This window comes from Protobothrops mucrosquamatus, unplaced genomic scaffold (assembly GCF_001527695.2).
Source record: "Protobothrops mucrosquamatus isolate PMUCROS unplaced genomic scaffold, P.Mucros_1.0 scaffold227, whole genome shotgun sequence".
In the NCBI taxonomy this organism is placed as follows: Eukaryota; Metazoa; Chordata; class Lepidosauria; order Squamata; family Viperidae; genus Protobothrops; species Protobothrops mucrosquamatus.
This window is the reverse complement of record NW_015386578.1, coordinates 627,865-651,551: the sequence shown is the minus strand read 5'-3', so window position 1 is coordinate 651,551 and position 23,687 is coordinate 627,865. Positions and strand designations below refer to the sequence as shown.

General features: G+C 37.8%; 1 protein-coding gene across 1 annotated transcript in view; it reads left to right on the top strand.

Moving 5' to 3' along the window:
- The window catches only part of BRCA1 (BRCA1 DNA repair associated), a 101,408-nt gene extending 88,646 nt beyond the window's left edge, over window positions 1-12,762 (top strand). Inside the window, exons 14-20 of the mRNA XM_029283784.1 lie at window positions 506-546; window positions 4,165-4,248; window positions 5,632-5,686; window positions 6,910-6,983; window positions 7,744-7,804; window positions 9,812-9,915; window positions 12,406-12,762. Coding sequence (XP_029139617.1) covers window positions 506-546; window positions 4,165-4,248; window positions 5,632-5,686; window positions 6,910-6,983; window positions 7,744-7,804; window positions 9,812-9,915; window positions 12,406-12,429 — 443 coding nt within the window. The 3' untranslated portion in view covers window positions 12,430-12,762. The remainder of the gene's footprint in view (window positions 1-505; window positions 547-4,164; window positions 4,249-5,631; window positions 5,687-6,909; window positions 6,984-7,743; window positions 7,805-9,811; window positions 9,916-12,405) is intronic.
- The last annotated feature ends 10,925 nt before the right edge of the window (window positions 12,763-23,687 follow it).

Genomic DNA, 23,687 nt, shown 5'->3' with positions numbered 1-23,687 from the left:
AGGTAGATATATTTTCATATTGTTTCATTTTCATACTATTCTCCTCCAAGAATCCTAGAATATGATTAAAAATATGGAAAATTGTTATTGAAAATATGGGGACAGGAGAAGAAAAGAAAACCAAGCATTTAGGTGTGCTGGTTATTTCATATAATTTAATTTGATTGTTTCTGGTCACCAGACATTTTTTTTCCTGTGACTATGTGATACATTATTCTGCCTACATTGCTCTTAGAGGGACTGGCATTATCTCCAGAAGTTAACCACAAACTATTTCAGCAGTGGAATTCTTGTAGAGAATGAATTTTAAAATCTATAAGGGGTAGGGAGGTGAGGTTTCTAGCGATGCGTTGTAATATTGCTAGCAGGCAGTATTATGTAAATATGGATTTACCCTTTTGCAACCCTTTACAGTTTTCTGTTAGTATCTTTAAAATAAATGTTACAGATGGTAAAAAAGTGCTACTTTAAATAATAATAACAATTTCTGCTTCAACTCATGTAGGGATTATACAGTCACTCGAAGCAAGAAGAGTTCTTAAAGAGGTATGACTGGCGTTTGTGGGAGGGGATAGGTAATTAATTAGTATATCTTTTTTTATATAAAAAGTTTTTTATTTATAAAACAGTTAAAACAAAGATGGACATAATGTAACATTCCAGTGTATATATTCCTAACAATTTGTTCCTCATCATACATATAATTCTTAATCTCTATATATACATATTTTCTATACAATACAGTCTCTAATTTGTTTCTCTATATATTAACATACAGTTTTATATATCTCTATCTTAACACTAACTTAAAACCCGAACAGTTCTCCTTGATTCACACCAACAATAGAATTTGTCCCAGATTTCAAAGTAATCTGACTCTGTCTTGTCCTTCATTTCCATTGTGAGCCTATCCATATCAGCACTCGATAGGATTTTATATAAAATCTCTTCTTCTGTTGGAATTTCTTTATTCCTCCAGTTTTGTGCATACGCCAATCTAGCAGCCGTGAGAATATGTAGCATCAAGTAAAGTATCCCTTTATCGTATTTCTGCGTAGTTATGCCTAGTAGGAAGAGTTCTGGTTTTAGCTCTACCTCTATCATTAGTATTTCTTCCAGCCATTTTTTAACCTTGTTCCAAAAGTCACAGGCTTTTGAGCACTCCCACCACATGTGGTAATATGTCCCTCTTGCCAATTTACATTTCCAGCATGTGGAAGAAATATTTGGACTCATTTTAGCTAATCTTGTGGGTGGGAGATGCCATCTGTAGAACATTTTGTAGAGGTTTTCTTTGTAGGAGGTGGCCAAAGTAAGCTTCCTATTTCGTACCCATAGTTCTTGCCAGATATGCAGATCAAAGTTGAGATCAAAATCCCTGCTCCACGTTAACATGGTTTCTTTTACCTGTTCCTCATACATTGCCTGATCTAACAAATAATGATATAGCTTTTTAATCATTTTATCCTCAGTACCTAGTATTATTTTATCCAGCCCTACCGGTTCTATTTTTATGCCTAACTCTTTTTTATCTTTTCAATATCTCGCCTGCAGTTGAAGGTATGCTCACCATTCTAGTTGTATCCCTTCATCTTGAAGAATTTTCCTGGGTTTCAATTCCCCTTTCTCATCTAGTACGTTTTTATATCTTCCCTAATTGGATAAACTTTGGATGTACATGCATTTCTAACGATGAGATCCAGCCGGGGACTTGAGTATAGTTTGGTTGCCAGGTTTTAACCCATACGTCAGTTAAAGCTCGTCTGATATAATGCCTTCGAAAATATTTGTGTGTCTTATATTTCTGGTCCCATAGCATAGCATGCCATCCTATTTGTAAATCATGACCTTCCAGACATAATAATCTCCTGTTCTTCAAAAGTATCCAGTCCCGCACCCATACTAGTACTATGGTCTCATAATATTTTTCCAGATCAGGGAGGCCAAGTCCCCCTCTTTCCTTCGAATCCTGCAGTAATTTTAATTTAATCCTTGCTTTTTTTCCTTGCCAAATAAATTTGAGTATAGTTTTGTTGAAGTTTTGAAAAAAATTCTTATCCAATTTTATGGGTATAGTATATCTTTTTTTGTCGTTCCTTTAAATGCTTAGTCTTATACAATTCTCAGTACAGTGATAGTAATGGAATGTATGTATAATGTATAACATGTGAATTTTACAAATCTTCAACTGAAAAGTATCTGGCATATTTTAAAATCTAAACTAAGAAAATATATTTCTGAGTATGTAAAAAAATTACTTGTAGATGAAAATCCTACAATTACAGTGGCAACAGCCAGATTTTTAACTATGGCTATAAAATTTAAACTATTAATAATGAACCAATGATTTACTTTAAGTCTATTATGTATTTTTTACTAAATAGTTTAGTTGTTTTATCCAGTACTAAGTTTATAGTGTTTGTAACTTGCTTTTGGGGCTTTGGGCTGTTAACAAAATTGATTGATTGATTGAATATTTAGTAGAGTCTAATGACCGAGAAGAGAATAGACATGAAAAATAGAGAAATCCTTAGTATGTCTGTGAATTGCCGCCTGAGAGGAGAAGAACAACTAACAACAGGGGAGCCATTCTTTAAGGATTGGAAACACAATTTCCGAACTTCAACTGGGACTTCTTTTCTCTTTCTTCAGGCACTTCATCTGACATTTTGCCTGTAACATGCTAAAATGGAATCAAGCCACAGAAATTTAGAAATATAACACAATAATTAAAAAAATTAAAAATATAACACAATAAATGTTCTGTTTCCCAAAGTAACAAACTTTGGTCAATTTAAATGGATTGCCAAACTCGTTGGATGAAAGAAGGTATTAATATTTAGCTGGGGTAATTTCTGCAGTGCTACTGTCAACACTGCAACAATCTTGGCTGAAGCCATTTTTGCTTCATTTTCGGTTGCCACAGTACTGGGAGGGGGGATGAGTGGTTTTAAGGTTAGACTAAACAGTAAATTGTCCCATGGGAACCAAGGTCATTGCTGCCTGACTTTTGCGGGCTGAGCCTTCCTTGTTAGAAAGTCTACTAAAGTATTCTATTGGGGAACATGGATAATTACATAGTGCTGGGGTGGGAAGTTCAACTTTGTAACATTGTAACACTTGGGAGGGAACTCCAGACTTGGTTTCACTTTTGACTGTGCTGATACTTTGTAGCCAATAAATATGTTCTTTAAGGAAACCTCTTGCCTTGGAGTTCTGCTTTTACTGGTCTCATCTATCAGAACTGTGACGGGGGTGTATGTCTTCCTGGACTTCCTAGGGCACTTAATCCTGCAAGGAGCCTAAGAGATTAAGATGCTGAGACAATTTCTTATTCTCCTTTGCTGAGTTAGGGAGAAGCACTGGCAGTTAGGCTTTGCTCTGCATGTTTGAGGTTCCTGGTTTGGCAACTACCTTGAAGGTAATGTAGATTGGTGGCAGAGATGAATGATCTGCGGGGTCTTATTTACCAATGTTAGCAGAGGAAGAAATTATAACATGTTATCTATGGTGGCATTTAGCCCTTCCTCTGTTTTTCTGAATGATAGCTAGAATAACTGAATTATTTTTCAATCCCTTCCTGGATCTCATTGTACACTGGAGTAACCAGAATATTTTTTTAGATGTACATCGTGGTCCCCTTCACCCCATTTTTTTCATTTCCCCTCTCAAATCTTCATGTATCTGAACTAGAGTAGACTGTATGCTTCTTATGTTGAAGGGAGAAGTTGAAGAATATATTGTGCCTTCCCATTCTAGAGGAGAGGCCACCAATTACACAATGGATATATTTTCTCAAAAAGCTTTTTATGCTATAATTTCGATCCTCAGTGTATATAACATGCCATAGCTAACCTGTGTGCTCAACTACCATCCTATCCTGCCATTGATCAAATTGCTGTATTATTACTAAAGATGAATATTCAAATTGCTATAGGGGATTTGCTTAATTAGATAATGATTTCCTGTTCAATATAACGTAATTATCCTTTTTAACAATAAAATATAGATAAGAATTACATTGCCACAGTCATACATTCTTTCTACTGCTTCAGTTTGGATATTTGACTTCTACATGCCACAATTTTTTTTCTGCTTCAGTCATATAAGATATGACTCTGCCAGGATTTCTTTGGCATCTGATTCCATTTATATTGTTTTCAGGAAGATTTTGAAGTGAGAGGAGATGTAATTAATGGGAGAAACCATCAAGGACCTAAAAGAGCAAGAGAATCACCTGTTGGAAAGGTAATGCTATCGTAACTGTTATCCCACACACAAAAAAAGTTATCCCCAAAGTGTGCCCCTCTTCTTTGTCATCACAAGAAATGAATGCTTGCTGGAGAAAAAGGTTGCTTTCATAAAGTAGAATCCTGAAAAGGGCTTTCATTTTTCCTCAGGTCATGATGATCCTTTGGAGGAGAAATGTAGAATGCAATTATATTGTATATAAAATTGTCCAGATAAATAACACAGCCTACCTGAATAATTTTTGCAGCAATGCTTACTGCTACTAGCATTTCTTAACATACACTGGAGTTTTTCAGATTCTTTAAGTGGCATCGTATTATCCCAAATGAGGATGGAGATGGTGTGGTTTCCTCTTTAAAAAATGACTTGTCCTCTGAGCATTAAATAATACATTCAGAAATCATAAGGAAAGGGACAGCCACAGTTCAAAATGCCCTGTTGTCCTGTTGCCATAGAAGAACATAACTAATTCTCCCCCTCCCCCCAAAAAGGAGGGAGAGAGATTATAATGAGGAATCATAGCTAGGAGTTTGTGCAAGTAGTGTTCCAGAAGCAGCAGTGCTTACATCCTGCTATTTTGTTTTCATCATTTAGTTGGCCTCTGCTGTTCTTGGAATCCAAGGATTTGGAGGCTTGCCTCTGATCCCGCACAGGGGTGAATGCTGGATAGAATGTGGGTGGGAAGAAAGGGAGAGACCAGTTTAAGTTGGTCCCTTCTTTTCCCTAAGCATTTAATAACCCAAAAAGATATTTCCAGATTCCTTCTTGCCTTCCCTCTTAATAGGAAAATCTGTTGCAAGCTAGATACTTGGTAGAAATCTGGAAAGGTGAAATTGATGAAGCCAGTGCAACAGACATCAGCTACAGTAGTTCTCATTGACTAAAAGTAGATAACACTAACCAGTAGTTACTTCAGCTTCTTTTCCAGTTCCATTGCCTTAATGGTTTTCTTTCAGGTGGAGGATATAGATGTGTATAGTACTTGCTTATCTTTTCTTCCCTATGAATTTCTCTGCCTTTAAGAATTTTACTTTCCAAAGTTTCTATTTCTCAGCCATTTCTGTACTCAGTACCTAACTATTTTTTAAAGGTGAAGCAGATTAATTGAATTTTTTGGGGGATTAACAATTTAAATATTCAGAAATCTCACATCAGATCTTTCTCTCGTCTCACCGAAATGTCTCATTGTCAGTCTTCTGCAGCTGACATATTCCATTGCCATTCCCGAATGTAGTTTTTATTGTTCTCAAATCATATTAGCTGGATACATTCCAACCTAGTTGGTAATTTAAATCACACCATTTGAACTTTCCATTTTTTTCATGGAGTTTAATTCTACATCATGCTTACATATTTGTTTTCCTTTTCCTTCCTTCCCAGCTTTTCCAAGGATTGGAAATTTGCTGCTATGGGCCATTCACTGACATGCTCCCAGGTAGGAGGATTGGGATTCTTGATGTAAATTGAGGGAATGAATCTAACTGAAGTTTCAGGGAGTCTGTACGCTCCTTTTTGGTAATGTAAACAGTTGAGTTCTGTCAAGGAAATGATCCAACCTTTTGAGAAAAAGCTAACTACCGTAACTTTAATAGCTCAGGGTTTTTTTTTTTGCTCTTTCAGTGATATTTATCCTTTAATAAGGCAAGATTTATGTCCTGCTACAGAGACATTTCTGAATCTTGAATTTTTTTAGCCAGATTAATGTATATATGTTTGCCCATTTCATTCTGCTCCTAATTGTCATTAACAGAGATGATCATTCTGGCTATGTAGATAGTTATACTCATATTCCGTCTCAAATTGTGATGTGGTTTGAATACCTGTCTCCTTATCTTTTATCGATTTGCTTGATGAATAGTTCTTAAAATGCAAGTTGCAAAGATTATATGTTGTCCTGGTTAAATGCTATCTCTTCATCTTTTTTCTTAAAATTAAATATCTTAGTATCAGGAAGAGGTAATGCTTACAAAATTTGCAAATGGCACAAAATATAGGATAGTTAATATCTTGAAAGACTGAAATAAAGTTCAATATATCATCTTAATATTATTATTTAACAACAATCTTGGAAAGTGGTTTATGGCCTATAAAGGATTTTCAGCTGTCTTGCAACATCTCCCCCCCATGATCATGTGATTGCAGTCTGGGTGCTATTTGCACTTATGAATAGTTGCCAAATGATCCACAATCCTCTGTGCTAGCTTCCTCAGAAAGACAATGGGAAGCTGGCAGGGAAGCTTGCCCACCCCTCTGAGGCATTCTGTGCTATTTACTTGGGGCTCTGTCCACTTTGCAAACCACAAGATCCTTAATGACCATAACTGGGAGTGTTGGGATAACAATCATTGTGCAAAGCAGTCGCATATTGTCTTGCTTAACTATTGTTTTGTTGAAAAACTGAGATTCTAATCCCAATTATGATCATAAATTGAGGATAACCTGTACAAGTCTGAATTTGGTAGTTAATTTTTGTGACCAGTTCCATTTTTACAGAATTCAGAAATATAGACTATACAACTGAGGAATCCAAAACAAATTTGCTTGTAATGTCTGTAGTCATCAATTTGGGCTTAACATCTTATTGGGGGGGGAGAGAGAGGATAAAATACTTAGTCATTATATATAATGTATTTTGTTTATCTTTTGGGAATTTCTCAGAACAACTGGAATGGATTGTAGAACTCTGTGGCGCCTCCCTTGTGAAGCAACCTCACTTATTTGCACATGCAACAGTAAGCTTGATAACTATGGGCCAGTTGTAGAAAGGAAGATACCAATAAATAGCATTTCCCACCTTCTCTTTATTTTTTCAAAATTTCTGGTACATTTAGCTGGTTCTGCTTAGATATAGAATCAGATCAATGGCTTATCTTGCCTTGTATTGCTACCTAGAAATCCTCTCACCTAAGTCATTGAAAATAAACATAGAGCTAAGGGGCCGAATACTCTCTTCTGCCGATGCATGCAGCTCTGTGGGATTGCAATATATCACCCACTAAGAAGGCTTGTGTACAGTACTCATTTCTTTTTAAGAAAAAATATGTTTGTGAATGAGTGGTGATATATCAGTGTATGGCATCTGTTAAACTATAGCAGGGGTCTTCAAACTTGGCCCTTTTATGACTTGTGGACTTCAACTCCCAGAATTCCTCAGCCAGGCACGCTGGTTGAGGAATTCTGGGAGTTGAAGTCCACAAGTCATAAAAGGGCCAAGTTTGAAGACCCCTGAACTACAGTGTGTAACCTTTATATTCTGTCGTAGCTTTCCCATGAGTATCATATATCTCCTTTCACTTTTATTTTGTCACTTAGAGTAATTGTTTGCCTGTGAAATCTTTATTTCTTCTGTGAGCCCCCATCTGATTGGAGTACTACAGCAAAGCTGAAGACTAGTATGCCTTAGCAGTACAAATGATTGCATACAGGAAAGATGCATTGATCCTATATGCCACTTTCCTTTTCCTTTTTGTCTTTTATCCTGTAATCATTTAGAACTCGACTGCTGTGATAGTTGTTCAACCTGATGCATGGACAGAAGAAAGCACCTGCCAAGGTGAGATGATAATGCTGCTTGTGTCTCCCAAGTCGTAAAGGCTTTACAAAATGTCTGACTGACTTTTTGCTTGGTATAATAAAATATTGCAGCAAATAAACATGTGAGGAAATAAGTATGGTTGGCTTTAATCATCAGACATGACCGTCATTACCATCAACTTCTGTTCCCTAAGAAATTGGTAAAAGATATTATTGTTCTTTAACAGTAACAGAGTTGGAAGGCACCTTGGAAGTCATCTAGTCCAACCTCCTGTTCTCAGAGGAGACCTATGCTATTTCTGATAAACGGCTGTCCAGTCTCTCTTAAAAGCCTCCAGTGATAGATGGGGCACCCACAACTTCCAAAGGCAATTTGTTCCACTGGTTAATTGTTCTCATTTTAGGAATTTTCTTCTTAGCTCTAGGTTGCTTCTCTCCTTGGTTAGTTTCCATCCATTGATTCTTGTCCTGCCTACAGATGCTTTGATAAATAAGTTGCCCCCTCTTCCTTGTGGCAACTCTTTGTATATTGGAAGATTGCTAGCTTGTCACCCTTGTCCTTCTTTGCACTAAACTAGGTATATCCAGTTCCTGCAATTGTTCTTTGCATGTTTTAGCTTCTAGGCACGTTATCATTTTGTTGCTCTTCTCTGAACTCCTTCCAAAGTTTCAACATCTTTTGTGTATTGGGATGACCAATACTAAGACTTTATAAAGTGGTATTAGTACTTCATATGATCTTGATTCTATCCCTTTGTTACTGCAACCTAGGATTGCTTTTTTGACTGCTGCCGCATACTGTTGGCTCATGTTTAAATGGTTGTCCATTAGTCTATACTCGTACTTTTGATTTTTCTTGCTTAAATGTAAAACCTTGTTTTCTCTGTTAAATTTCATATTATTGGATAAGGCCCAGTGAACTAGTTTATTGAGATCCATCTGGATCTTGGGCCTATCTTCTAGGACAGGGGTCTTCAAACTTGGCCCTTTTATGACTTGAGGAATTCTGGGAGCTGAAGTCCACAAGTGATAAAAGGGCCAAATTTGAAGATCCCTGTCCTAGGACATTGGCTATTCTTGCCAGCTTGGTGTCATCTGCCAATTTGTTGAGTTCCTCTTCTATACCCTCATTTAAATTGTTTATGAAGGTATTGAAAAGTACCGGGACTAATATATATATCCCACTGCTTACTTCCCTCTTTGTAGATATAGTTCTGTTAAGGACTACATGTTGAGTGCAGTTTGTCAGCCAGTTACAAATCCATCTGGTGGTGATGCAATCTATCCCACATTTTTCTATTTTACCAAGAAGTAGATTATATCAACTGTCAAATGCCTCACTAAAGTCCAAGTATACTATGTCTGCTGCATTTCGCTGGTCACAATTAATCACTTTGTCAAAGAATGAAATAAGATTTGTTTGACATGATCTGTTTCTGATAAACCCATGTTGGCTACTAATTATAGCTTTGCTTGCTTTTAGTTCTTTCCAGATCTGCTGCTTGATCCTCCCAAGTGTTGATGTCAGGCTGATTAATCTATAGTTTCCTGGATCTGTTTTTTTCCTTTCTTAAAGATGGAACCACATTAGCTCTTTTCCGGTCTCCTGTCAGTTCTCCGGTCCCCCCAGATATTTGAAAGATATGATTTACTGTCTCTTACAAAGAGAAAGAAATAGAGCAAGGAACTTTGAACTGCCTGCCTCTACCCTGCACTGTTTAGAAGAAATGTCTGTGGTTTCTTAGTTTCTCCAAACAGTAATGCAAATGAGAGTTTATCTTTCTGTTTTTCATATCTGCTTTTGGATAGTCAGAGAATCCAATTGAGTTGTATGAATAAAAAGCTTCTCTCTTATTTATACACATTATCTTGTAAAGGATGGTTACAACAACGATGGAAAAATTATGATTTTCCATGCTTAGGTTAAGGCATTTGAAATGTTATTCCTCAAAATGGCTTAAAGAAAGAACTCTCAAAAAGAAGATATAGACATTAAATGTCTCATTGCTTCTCTGGTATTTTGCAGCGCTCCCGCTGCAATGCAGCATTGCTGTAGTTTCACGTGAGTGGGTGCTGGACAGTGTTGCCTGCTATCAGTGCCAATCATTCAGTGACTACATCTTTCAACAGGTATGATGGAATTAGTTCTTAGAATTATACCTGAACATTTTTGGAATAATTTTCTTTACAAAGAATGTGACATTATAAATATTCGTTGGCCTAAAATGCCCTGCCTTTCACCAAAGATAGAATTAAATTGATAAATATCAATTTTCAGCATAGTTATTGCAGTGGATCACAAAATCATGTGTTCTTTATGTTGATGTAGATTATTTTACAACCCACTATTGCCTTGTTTGGAAAGATTTTTTTCTGTCTTCATGATGTTATCATTTGCAAGAGTTAGAACAAAGAGCTAGCTGGATAGCAGCTAATTGTCTGCTTGTTTCAATGGGAGAGTGTTCAAAGAGGCAGTTATGCTGGATCATTGGTATAGCATATTAATATAAGCAAACCAGATTGGAGATGGCCCAAGAGATCACTGCAAGGGACCATAGGGTGATAAAAAGACTCAAATGTTTGTGTTTGATAATAAATGAGTCAGAAATGTAATCTATTAGAAATTCATTATCTGTCTCACAAGTTAAAAGCAAACTTGATTTGATCATTACCACAATCATTGTAGTGAGTGTGGTTGGCCTTAAAACTGTATAGATTTTTTAATACAATAAAGAAACTTCAATAGAAAACTGAATGGGAACAATCTCACTTCTCCGGCTTGCATGACAGCAGATGGTATATGCTAAAAGGGGAGAAGATAATTATCCTCTTTCATTCATCTGCCCATTTCAGGAAATTAAGTGGATAGGTGCAGAGGAAGCAGATAACATTAGTGCCCTCAGCAAGGACTCCCTCACTGGTTTCTCATTTCTTCCAATAGTAAACTTGGGCTATCTCACAAGCATATTTTACTCCCTGTGCATGTGTGCACATGTTTTAAATTTTATGTTCATTTCTTGATTGTGTGTGAGAGAGACAGAGAGAGACAGAGATTTTCTCTGGATGTGGCAAATTTTCTGTTAATTAATATAATTCGTTTTCTGCAAGCAAAGATAAGTCCCTAAATCTAAGCCCAAGGAGCCACTGATGCTTTGTACATGCTTTGTTGGCTATATTTCTATTTCATTAGCTATTTTAATATGATATTTTCTGCAAGCAAAGATGAGACCCTAAATCTAAACCCAAGGAGCCACTGATGCTTTGTACATGCTTTGTTGGCTATATTTCTATTTCATTAGCTATTTTAATATGATATTTCTATTAATTAGGAAAGTTAGAGTATTTTGTTATAAGTATTATCCTTATATATAGGTAGTTCTCAACTTATGACCATAATGGAGCCTGCCCATTATGGTCACAAGTTGTAATGATCGTTAAATGAGGTGCCCACATGATAATTCGCCTGGTGACTTCAGTCTTGCTCTCACTGTTGCATTTGTTAAGCAGAACACACGGTTCCCCAAGAGTGGGGGAACTCTTGGGAGGTCTGATTCAGAACCATACTCACATACTGCAGCACTTTCCCAGTTCACATGTGGCCTTCCAGGGCCTCCCCCTGCTACCTGTGGCATCCCATTCTCTGTTTTCCAACCTGCTGGCTTGGGCCTACTTTCCACCCCACTGAGATCCCCTTCCTTTTCCCCACCCAACATCATGGCTTGGCCACTTACCTTTTTTGTAAATCCCGTTTGAAAGAGCCAGCTGTTCAGCTGTGTAGCCTTTCTACACAAAGGTCGTGTGTGCTGTCCCAGAACTGTATCTCTCCAGTGATTTGCATTTGGGAAGGAGAGCAAGCCAATCTGCCCCTCAGCCTTCCTATTCAGTACAGATACCATGAACTGTTGTCTCAGAAGTGGGTGCTGTTTCAGAGCAGCCACAATTCCCCAAAGGGTGCCCACTTCTGGAATGGTGCCATATGGCTTCTGTGTAGAAAGGCCATGAGATGGAATGGCTGCTTCCCAAAGGAGATTTACGGAAAAGGTAAATGATCAAGCCATGATGGGGATAGGAAGGAGGTGTGGGACCAGGTGAGGTGGGAAGCAGGCCTATGAGAACCCAGCAGAGTGGGATGTGGGAAAAGATAGACATGGGGGCACTGTACATCCCTGGAGTTGTCATAAGGACAGGCAGATTGCCAAGTGCCTGAATTTTGTTCACATGACTGTGGGAGCAATGTAGTAACCATACGTTTCTTCGTGAATATATTGCTGTAATATTTAAAGACATGTGCTAAGACTTTATTTTTTTACTAAAAATTATCAAAGATTAATTTAGCAACAGATTTTTTAAAATAATTCAGTGTTTGATGCAAATGCTTATAACAAGTCATATGCATTGTCTTGATTTGAGTCTGTAAATACTGTAAACAACATGGGAGGCAGAGGGGGATGGTGCAAACCAGAGTCAGTGAAAAGGGCAGTAAAGCATACAGGCAGATGCAGCCAGCTAATGAAGGCCTGACATTCAGGAAAAACAAGAGGGTCAGTGCTGCTCGTCAGAGTCCTGATTGCCAAGAGTCCTTGCTCAAATGATCAGTCTTCTATCTCCTTCTGTTCCCAGGAACCATCTTCCATGTCTGAATAGTAATGTTCTTATAGCCCAAATGGGATTACAGCTTTCAATGGTTTCTCACCTGCACTAATAAGCGAGTTTTGGAAACTGGAGAAGTATCTATCCTGATTCCTCCCTCGTGGTGTCTTCCATCAGATTCCAAGTCCAGGAGCAATCTCTAATGTATGCATTTATTTTCTTTATTTTCTTTAATTTATCTATTGCCGTGTGTTTCCAGGTGGTGTACAAAATGAGCATACCTTTTGTACAATTCAGTTAATAGTTGAAATAATAAAATATGTAAATCACATTAAATACTGGCAGTAAGAGTCAGAAGACTAACACTTTAACATGTTATCAAATAAAAAAAATTCTCAATTGGGTTTGTGCATGTTTTATTTATAGTTGGATATTTTCCTCAGAGGACTGATTGCTCTGCAGTTTCTGTTTCCATAGTGCCAATCTCAAGCTCAGGCTCTACTTTTTGCTTCTCTGTTGAGATGCAGGTGGTGTTGACCTAACATGCTCTTCTTTTCCATGTCCTAGTTACTGCTCAAGAAGAGATTAAAACCCTTGAGGCAATTTACCAATATCACATAAGGAGTATCTTTTACAGTTACTGTACGTGAAAGCATAGTTTAAAACAATATTGTTTTAAAGTTATCATGCTTTTCTATATGCAAATTCTAAATCAACTGAAGTAAAGTTTTCTGGAAATAAATTCAGCAGAATAAATTAGCCAGGTAAAAGCCTTAACAAACCTAGAATTCAGCAAAATTAAATGTATTGTATACGTATATGTGGAGTTTGAGCATTTGATTGAGAATTTGTAACCTAGTACTGTGAAAAATCTGATTTAAATTTCTTAAAATGTTTCGTTCAGTTCACTTTTCCCCAAAGGCTCCCTCAGTTTAAATTCCTATATTTAAGGGGCTTTAATAGTGCTTATTCACTATACTGTAATTCCTAGATTGTATTTTGTAATATGTATTGCAAGTATAATTATTCACAAAACCTTCTATTAAGGCAGAGGGATATGATAAAGCAGCCATTTTTAAAATGTAAGATAGCACTTTCATTGATGGGTTTCTCTACTTGTTCTATTGGAATGAGAACTGGATGCATCTCTGCATGTTACATGCCTTCATAATGAGTAACTGCCTAACTAATGTTCACTTGCATGTAGCAGAATCCATAGCTTGATTATATCAAATGGTCTCATCTTTTGCCAAGAGTTTATGCTTCACCTTTTGACTGACAGGTTTCTTATCTTCAAAGTCCACCTTGGCTTCTGTTATCTGTCTTCCAGAAGATTATAGCTGTCTTGCAAAACATTGCCTATGTAATATGAGGAAACTGGCAACATGCCCCCATAGGCACTGCTCTGAATTATCTTTCCATTTGGAAGGTGAACATCGATGCAGGGCTATTGGAAAGGTAGTTAAAATCAAGATGGTAAAGGAGAACAAAAGATTTTTGCATAGCATTTGGAAAGAGTACAGTAGGAACAGAATAGAACAGAACAGAATAGAATACTTTATTTGGCCAAGTGTGATTAGATACAAGGAATTTGGTTTCAGTGCAGCATTTCTCAGTATACATGCCCAGCATAATTTGTTGCTATCAGCTATGCTCATAAAACTGATTTGGGTTTTTTTTTAAAAAAAACCAACAACCCAAAACCTATTTCTGCATCTAAGTTCCAATAATAAAGTGAAAAATATAGACTTTTTAATGTAGGCAGAGCATGGGATTTTATACTGAAAAATTTCCTTCTCTGGTGTGCAGATTTGTTCTCTGGCATGATATCACTTTTGAATTTAAGTTACATTTACCCTTTTGGTGGAGTATTTTCTTAGGATTTAATGGAAGCAACCATTTTCTATGACCGCAGGATAAACTGAAATACAGAGTTGTGTACAACCCAAAATTGTTCTTGTTTTCTTCTTGCAGCTATCTTGCTGAATCCTGGTTTCTTGTTATTTTGAAATGGAAATTCATACAAATTGACTATTTAAAACAATTGTTTTGAAGCTCTTCTGCCAAAAAAGAAAAATAAAATCTTTGCCCTGCCCAAATGTATGATGTGATTCCCATCTACTTTGCAATATTACTATTTCTTGGCAATTATAATTCCTGCTAACACTACTAAATATAGCCCCTTCTGATCAAAAGGTTGCCCGTCCCTGCTTTGGGAAGAGCCACCAAACCCTGTGGTTTTAATTTGGCCTCTTGCTATTCCAACTACAAATAGGAACTTGGGCAGTTTTGTCTCCTCACTCCCCTTTTGCTTAAAACCAAAACGTTTTTGCATCTTTTACACAAATTCTATGAGATTGAAGCCTAGAATAACTCCTAGTAGGTGATGGGAGAGGGCAGCATCTGGGTCTTGAATAGCTTAGACTAGAGTATAAGCAGGTCTAAGTGGGCAGACAACACCACTATCACCACCAGACATAAAAATATAGCAAATGCAAGACTTCACCTTTCTGCTGTTATTTTAAGAAGCTGTCTCTTTGAAAAAGTCATAATAACCTGAGTTGCCATTTGCAAAAGATTGATAGCATATCATTAACCTTCTTTAGCTTCACTACTATATCAACTCCTCACTTCCCCACCCTGTGACACCTATTCTTTGCTTACTGAATATAAAACATGATATATTTCTTTGCCAAGTGCAAAAGGGCCCGAAGCAAAGACATTTGCAATGGGTTGGATTATGGTAGAAGAGAAAGACTATCATTGGAAATGACAAGATAATTATTTTCTGGAGAGGGAAATATAGGCCTACAAAAATATTAGCCAAGGCCAACACAACTTCCAATAATCTTTCTACCTTTGGTGTCTGGTTCTTTTTCATCAGATACCAGAAATTTAAGTTCTAAGGTTCTGCATTGGCAGCACATACACCTTGCATTAAAAATATCTATTTTGGCCAGGTGCTATATGTATGGTTCTTATTGTGCCTAGAGGCACTTGGTTGGGACTGATTATTGCGATATATTACAAGATAGAGCTTAGCCTAGAACAGGGGTGTCAAACTGCCAGCCCATGGGGCTGTTGCATCAAACGGAAGCCGCGCCCACCCCATCTACGGCAATGCAAAAAAAGTTGAGATACGTCACGACACGTCACATGACACAACGAGTTTGACACCCATGTCCTAGAACAGCTCTGATAAGCCTGATGGAGAATCTATGTGGGAGAATGATCCTCTTAATTTTCTTGGATATTTCAGCTGTGTTTGGTCCCATTGACAATGGTCTGAAATATTTATATTCTTATAATGTAGTGATGGAGAAATTGCTTTATTTGTATGAGAGATAAAAGATGGTGTGCTACAGACTCTGTTTGGGCCACCCACAGTCTCATACTGTATGAAAGCACAGAATGAGGTCATTATATGTATGGTTGTCAAATTCATGGCAACCATTCTATTTCTCCTTATATGCTACTGATGCACTAAACCAGCTCTCTGCTTTGTGGGTATATTTACATTTATTAAAACAAATTATTAAGACATAAATTATTACTAGATACAAACCTCTGGAGCAAGGTCAGATGACATTTTAGTTGCATAAATAAAAAAAAATCACAGATACTTTCCCCCAAAATCTGTCAATAGCAGAAAATGCAGATAAACTTTTATATATATATACCTTCTATGCTCTGTCAAGAATGAAAGCTAGCATGAGGCCATATACTTGGCCAATTGAATTACCTACCGTTTGTTTATTTCTCACAGTTCCACCAAGTCCTAGCTTGTAGTGAGGAATCCAACCTAAATATTTGAAAATGTGGATTTTGCACCACAATGGGGATCAATGCATATTTTGTGCCTCCTCTTCTGAGTAAGTGTAAGGCATCACAGGAATAGACAGGACGGATACCAATGCAATCATGTTACTCAGGAAGACTCTAATTCAGATTAACTTCTGTATCCAGGCTCCCTAAAGCATACAGTGTTCCAAAATGATTGTTCAAAATGTTCTGTGGCATGCTGGGGAGACACAAGCAGCAGTTCACAGTGAAATAACTGCATGCCTGTAAGCAGCTGTTGCTTGTGTCTTCCTCTCAGTCACAGCTCTTCGTGAACCCAACATACTATATAAATGTGTTGGTATGCACCCTCCCTGGGAAAACCTTTGATTTGCAACAGAGAGAGCTGGGAAACAGCGCAATGCAGGCAGCCGTCGTAGGCAACCCCCTCTTGACTGTGCTTGGTCTACATTACGTCATACTTTGCTTGGCAACATAATTTGCTGTATGCTGGGATGGGAGGGGCCATGTGCATATGAGCTTAGTCCCAACAACTGCAGAAGAGCTGGGCTGAGTTTGACTGAATTAAATCCATGCAGCAGTTAAGTCTTCTAATTCTTGTTCTGGGAGTGTTGGTGTGATAATCTGTAACCTCACGATTTTTAAATCTGTGGTATAGTCCCAATGACGCTTTGAAGGCAGATCTGTTGGCTTTATCATGCACCCATTCTAAACACAGAAATATGGAGTAGCATAAGAGGAGTGTTCTGTATCTCTGAAGGGGAAAAGTGATAGTTTATGACCAGTCCCTTACAAATTGCAGGCTTTATATACACAAAGCAAAAGGAAATGTTTACTTTCTTACAATTAACTCATGCATGGAAGGGAGCTTAGAGACAGCTACGGTTTGCCAAAGTGCCTCTAAATTTGGTAACTGAATAGATAAATCTGCCATGTTCAAATTAGTGACCTGATGGTCTGAACCTGAATTATCCTGTTCAGAACAGACAGGGACTTTTGTAACTTTCCGTTCATAGAAACTCAGAAATATATAAATTTGGGATGGAAATCTTGGGAAGTTAGATACAGTCATTTCAGGACTCCCATGTCTTATCCTTCCAATGCCCCCTCCCTATCCTGCCCATCTCCATCCTGGTTTCTGGCTTGCCTGCAGAGGGAGATCCAGTTTACAGTTTGTTACAATTGTGGATTAGAACTCCAACACAAAAGTGGAGTGGGAAGAGGTCCAAACCTGGCTAAAATCCTGTGCAGCTGTTGCTTCCTGCTGCTGGTTATGCCCTAAAGCCCTGACTGGGCTAAATGACCCCTATTGCTACCATTTTGGCAGAAGAGCTGAAGGAGGGTGGGATTTATGTATTTGCTCATTTGATAGCGTGATATAAATTCTGAATTTGATAAAAATATCTTGAAAGTGAAAAAGCCCACAAATAAGAATAAGGTACACAGCATATTCTTACAAGATAATGGTTTGGATTGTTTTTCTAATTAAGTGCTTAGGAAGATTGTGCAACTGACACAAAAACTGGCAATCTATATTTCTAGCCTTAGGTGATCATGCAAAATCCTAAGTTTTTTCCCCTAATCTATGTTGAACCACAGCTTTGGTCTCAGAACATCTAGGGAAAAAATGTAAAGATCAAAATGAGAAACAGAAGAAGCTGGTTCTAGGTATATATTATATAAAATAACAAGCTGTGTAAAATTACACCAGGCTTCCATAGTAAATACCTTTACATAAGTAAAAGGTAGGCTGCTCAGCTCAAAACAAGCCAAGAAATGTGCTATTGAAGGATAGACTATCTGGGCAGGTTCCAGAGTCAGTTTATAAAATATACAGATGTTTCCACAGCTGTCAGATTCAGCAGCTACCCTTCCCCTGTTTTGAAAAGATGCTACCCAGGTTACCTTGCTCAGTAACTTCTCTCCCCACCTAGGCAGCACAGAACAATGTGCCTGGAACTTGATCCAGGAAACTTTTTATCCTAATAGTAAATACTATATGTAAAAGTGTGATTTGTCAGCAAGAAACATATAAAGTATAGTCTCTTTCAGATTTTGAGTGTTGTGTCATCTTTACATTGTGCATAGAAATTTTCTTCATGGAACTTAAATTGTCTTGCTGTGAGCTCAAACAAATATTCAAGTTAGAAGTCATGTTTAATAGGATGGGAGGCACATGTGTTTTTCCACATCAAGATACAGACTCTAAATTTTCTGTTTCAAACCTGGTTTTAGATGATTTGCCTCTTCCCAAATCCTGTCCCTAATTGCAAATTTATCTACATGTAGGACAAAATGGAAAGCAATTGCTCCCCATAATAGCTTGCCAAAAAGAATTGTAAGAAAGACAGATTGGATCAGTTTCCTTTCCCAAACTTTTCCTACTGGCATTATTTGCCCTAGCATGGATTGGGGTAGATTATCTGGGGTTTGGATCAAATTCTTTACATTCTTGAAACTATGTTTGATTCTAACCAGATGTATTGCTCAGCAAACAATAGTCTGATTCATAGTTATGTGTCTTCGCCAGGATTGATATTTGACCTAGTTTTTATCCCTAAAGTGAACTCAATCTTGCATTTGAAAACACCCATCATTCTCTTCAAACTTGGGACATCTGCAAAGAGATGTTGACAGAAACTTGACCTATATTTTATTTAAATAGGATAGTTTCCTATATTTTATTTAAATAGGATAGTTTCAGTTAGGATTCAGAAGCTTAAAGCCTTGATTCCCAGCATGACAGTAATTCCAAGGATACAATTGCACAATTCATATTTCTAAAAAATACCTGACTGGCATTATTAAAACACTCACATACTGGGCTATTTTCAGAACTACATTCATTGAACAAATATTTGGTTCAGCAACAAATCCTCCCAACATTCTCTGACACTCATCCAAATATTCTCATTTACTGGGAGATTGTGGAAGAAATTCACATTTCCTAATTTTGCCTAATTAAAGGCCAATCTTCAAGTATTACCCAGTATTTTCTGAGAGGCCCGCCATATCAAAATTCAGGGAACTTTTTTTCAGTGATATTTTCAAAATGGATGAATTTCCAATGCTGATTTAAAGTAACTAGTAAAAATCTCAGACTGTACATTTCACATACAATTTTTTAGAGATTTAGAAATAAGCGATCTTTGCTATAATGGTTAATTACTGCTTCATAAAAACCCTTTAAAATGTTTGCATTGTTGAAAATGTATTTCTGTAAAAACTAAAAAAAATTATTACCAAAAAAGTGGATGAAAAGAAACGAGAGCCAGTATTAAAATGTTGGAGTGCCATTTGGGAGATTCTAGCCCTCTCTAAACTTTGGAACTTCCCTGGATGTCTTTGGGCCATCAGTTCAGCCAACTCCCTACTTCAGAGGGCTGTTGTCATGGGAAGAAATGTTCAAGCTCCTAAGCAAAAGGCAGGATACAAATCTAGTAAATGCAGACAGTGTATCCCTATTTGCATTCTCCTAGACCTAGAGGGTTCCATTTTTCTGTTCGTAGCACTTAGCTGACAGATTTCCATCTACCTATCATAGATATCAAGGACATTCTTATAACAGGAGGAGAAAAGTTAACCCTTCAGAACTTTCCAGCTGCCACAAGCACTTTTCTAGTGTAATCCACAAGCACTTCTCTAGTGTAGGTTGTAAAGTTAGCTAAACTACGTCATTTGATCACTGCAGTTCCAACTTACAACTCACAGCAATGATTAGCAACAGGGGACCAATGAACGGTCTGGAATGTATCAGGTAGCAATCAAGGAGAAGTAACTTTCAACTCTGATATTTTATGCTATGAAAAGTTTTCTATTCCTTGAACAGCTTCAACTCTGGAGCTTCTGATGTCATTTGAAGTAATTACTACACCCTTCCCCAGCAGTAGTGAAAAAGCAGGGTGTAGAACTAGCAGATACATTTTTGTGAGAATATTAAGCTCTTCGTCATTTCTTCAGAACACAAATTCATTACTTCCAAAGTGGAAGCTCAGAGGTTTTCAGTGATTTTTTTCTTCACTTTAAAAATGGAAAATGGTATCCTGAACTATAGCATCAATAATTCTAAGAAACTAGCCCTTGCACAATGTTTGACAAAAAAAATCTCCTATAATATTATAATACTGTATTATGTTATATTATATTATATATTATAATATAATGAATTATATATAATATTATAAATAAATATATTTATAATATTAAAAGGTAAATGTTTCCACTATCCATTTGGGGACTCTAGAGGATGGTGCTCATCCCTGTTACTTAGCTGAGGGGGCCAACATTATTCAAAGACCTTTTCTGTGATCATGTGATGAGCATGACTATACCTGGCTGCATGGAACAGTGTTACCTTCCCAGAGAAGTGGGTACCTATTTATCTACTCGCATTGCATGCTTTCAAACCGCTAGGTGGGCATGACCTGGGGCAAGAAGGGCGTTCATGCCATCATGCAGCATGCGGGTCTTGAACTTTGCAGCTGACAAGCATAGCGTCATTAACTATTGAACCATTGCTTCCCCAGTATCCTTAATTAAGTAGCTGTTAAAAAGAAGAGCTAGGTCCAATGTTCAGTTTGTTTCTAATGACTGTTGATGTTAACCTGGAAAGACATTTTGAGATTTATAGGGCTGTCCTAAGTTCTCTGGGATTTAATTATGTGTAACATTTGTGTCTTTCCTTGAGAATTCAAGATGTTATATATAAAGGTCTCCTAATTTTATTCCCACATCAGTCCTGTGAAGTAGGTTGTTCTGAGAAAGATTAGTTGACGAAAAGTTATACATTGAGCTCTGTGGCGAGATTTAAATGTAAGTTCCTGTGATTTAAGTCCAACATCTAAAAATTCAGACTATTAACATTTATAAATTATTTACATAAGAAAATAAAATAATAACCTTATGTCTGGGGAGAGGAGAAGTAATACCATGAAAGTTATGAAAAAAAGTCAAAATATTCTCAACAGGTTGAAAAATATGGAGGCAACCACTCGATATGATGGCATTCAAGAGGAAATGCAGTCTTAGGTTCAAACACAAAGATTCAAAATAGTGTAATGGGAGAACTCAGCTTTGGAAATAGTACAATTATGACGAGCCTAGGAGTTTATGTTGATCACATAATTGAATATAATTTGTATTAAAATAGATATTTTAATCTTAAAGTATTGCCAGATGAGGTGTTTGGGTTGCTCTGGGACTGGCTGTGTCTCCCCACCCCCACACTTCAGCAACTAAACCCTGCAGCACAAGAGGAATTGCTCTGAAGCTGATTTTTAACTGGAAAAACTAGAGTGTTGTGGTTATGAGTAGGCCATTTCCCCAATGAGGGATTCTTGCCTTAATCCAGCTTCCCAATCCTTGAGGTTCAGTACTTTAGCAGGTCCTATAAGAGGATTGTTGGCTTGACAGCTTCCTAGTTCCCCATCATTAATCCAGGCAAATAACTGTAGTGAAACTGACAAGTTCTTGGTTTCCTTCTTGCCTTCTACACTGGCAAGCCACTCAGAAAGCTCCAGGTTGTTGACTTATGACTGCAATTGAGCCCAAAATTTGTTGCTAAGCAAGACAGTTGTTAAGTGAGTTTATCCCATTTTACGACCTTTCTTGCCATAGTTGTTAAGTGAATCACTGCAATTATTAAACTAGTAACACAATAGTTAAGTGAATCTTACTTCCCCATTGACTTTGCTTGTCAAAAGTTCGCAAAAGACTATCACATGACCCTGGGATACTGCAACCGTCATATGAGTCAGTTGCTAAGCATCTGAATTTTAATCACATCACCATGGAGATGGTGCAATGGTCATGTGAAAAATGGTCATAAGTCACTTTTTTCAGTGCTGTTGTTAACATCAAATGGACACTAAATGAACTGTTACAGGTTGAGAATTTAGAATAGAATAGAATAGAATAGAATAGAATAGAATAGAATAGAATAGAATAGAATAGAATAGAATAGAATAACAAAGTTGGAAGGGACCTTGGAGGTTCTTCTAGTCCAACCTCTTGCTCAGGCAGGAAACCCTATACCAGGGCTTTTCAACCTTTTCACCCATTGTACCACGTTTAGGATATGGCAACATCCGAGTACCACCAGTCGCCTAGCAAGGTATTAAAAACTTGATGACCAAAAAAAAAGAGGAAAAAAGTGATAAAGTACAGGTAGTCCTTGACTTACAACATTACGTTTAGTGACTATTCGAAGTTACAATGGCATTGAAAAAAGTGCCCCCCAAGCCACAGCCGTGCAAGACACCTGCCTGCCCGCCTGCCTATCTGAGGTTTTCATTGTTGTGAGCATTTCTGTTCAGGATTGGCAGCGGGGGTGGGGTGGGGGTGTTTGGTTTTTATTCCCCGTCTGCTGGGTAGTTGCAGCAGGTTTTGGTCACTTCATATGACCCTGGGACACTGTGACCATCATAAATATGAATCAGTTGCCAAGCATCTGAATGTAAATTACAAGACCCTGGAGATGCTGCAACATTCCAGCTGATCAGTGCGTCTTCTGGGCTCAGCAGAAGCGTCAGGATCAGTGCTGCTTTCCAGTTGATTGCCTGTCCTGCCTTCAGGGCTCAGCAGAAGCGCCAGGATCAGCGCCGAGCTCCAAGTGGAGCCTGGCGCTGATCCTGGCACTTCCGCTGAGCCGACAGCCCTGCAGCTCCAGCCATCTCTCACTCAGGCTTGTGTGGTGCTGCCACCGGTTCAGCTCATTCCCCTCCCCCACTACCACTTTTCTAGGATGGTCGCGTACCACCTGCCAGGTGCCAATGTACCACAGGTGGTACCCGTACCACTGGTTGAAAAGCCCTGCCCTATACCATTTCAGACAAATGGTTGTGCAATCTCTTCTTAAAACCTTATAGTGTTGGAGTATTCACAACTTCTGGAGGCAAGTTATTCCACTGGTTAATTTTCTGTCAGGAAATTTCTTCTTAGTTCTAGGTTGCTTCTCTCCTTGATTAGTTTCCATCCATTGCTTCTTGTCCTGCCCTCGGGTGCTTTGGAGAATAACCTGACTCCCTCTTCTTTGTGGCAACCCCTAAGATATTGGAACACTGCTATCATGTCCCCCCTCATCCTTCTCTTCATTAAACTAGACATACCCAATTCCAATAGCTGTTCTTTATATGTTTTAGCCTCCAGTCCCCTGATCATCTTTGTTGCTCTTCTCTGTACTCTTTCTAGAGTCTCAACATCTTTTTTACATCGTGACCAAAACTGAATGCAATATTCCAAGAATGGCCTTACCAAGGCGTTATAAAGTGGTATTAACACTTCACATTATCTTGATTCTATCCCACTGTTAATGCAGCCTAGAATTGTGTTGGCTTTTTTTGGCAGCTGCAGCACACTGCTGGCTCATATTTAAATGTTTGTCCACTAGGACTCCAAATGTTACTACTACTGAGTGAGGTACCATCTATACTGTACCTGGGCATGTGGTTTTTCTTGCCTAAATGTACAACCTTACTTATTTCACCATTGAATTTCATTGTTAGATAGCACCC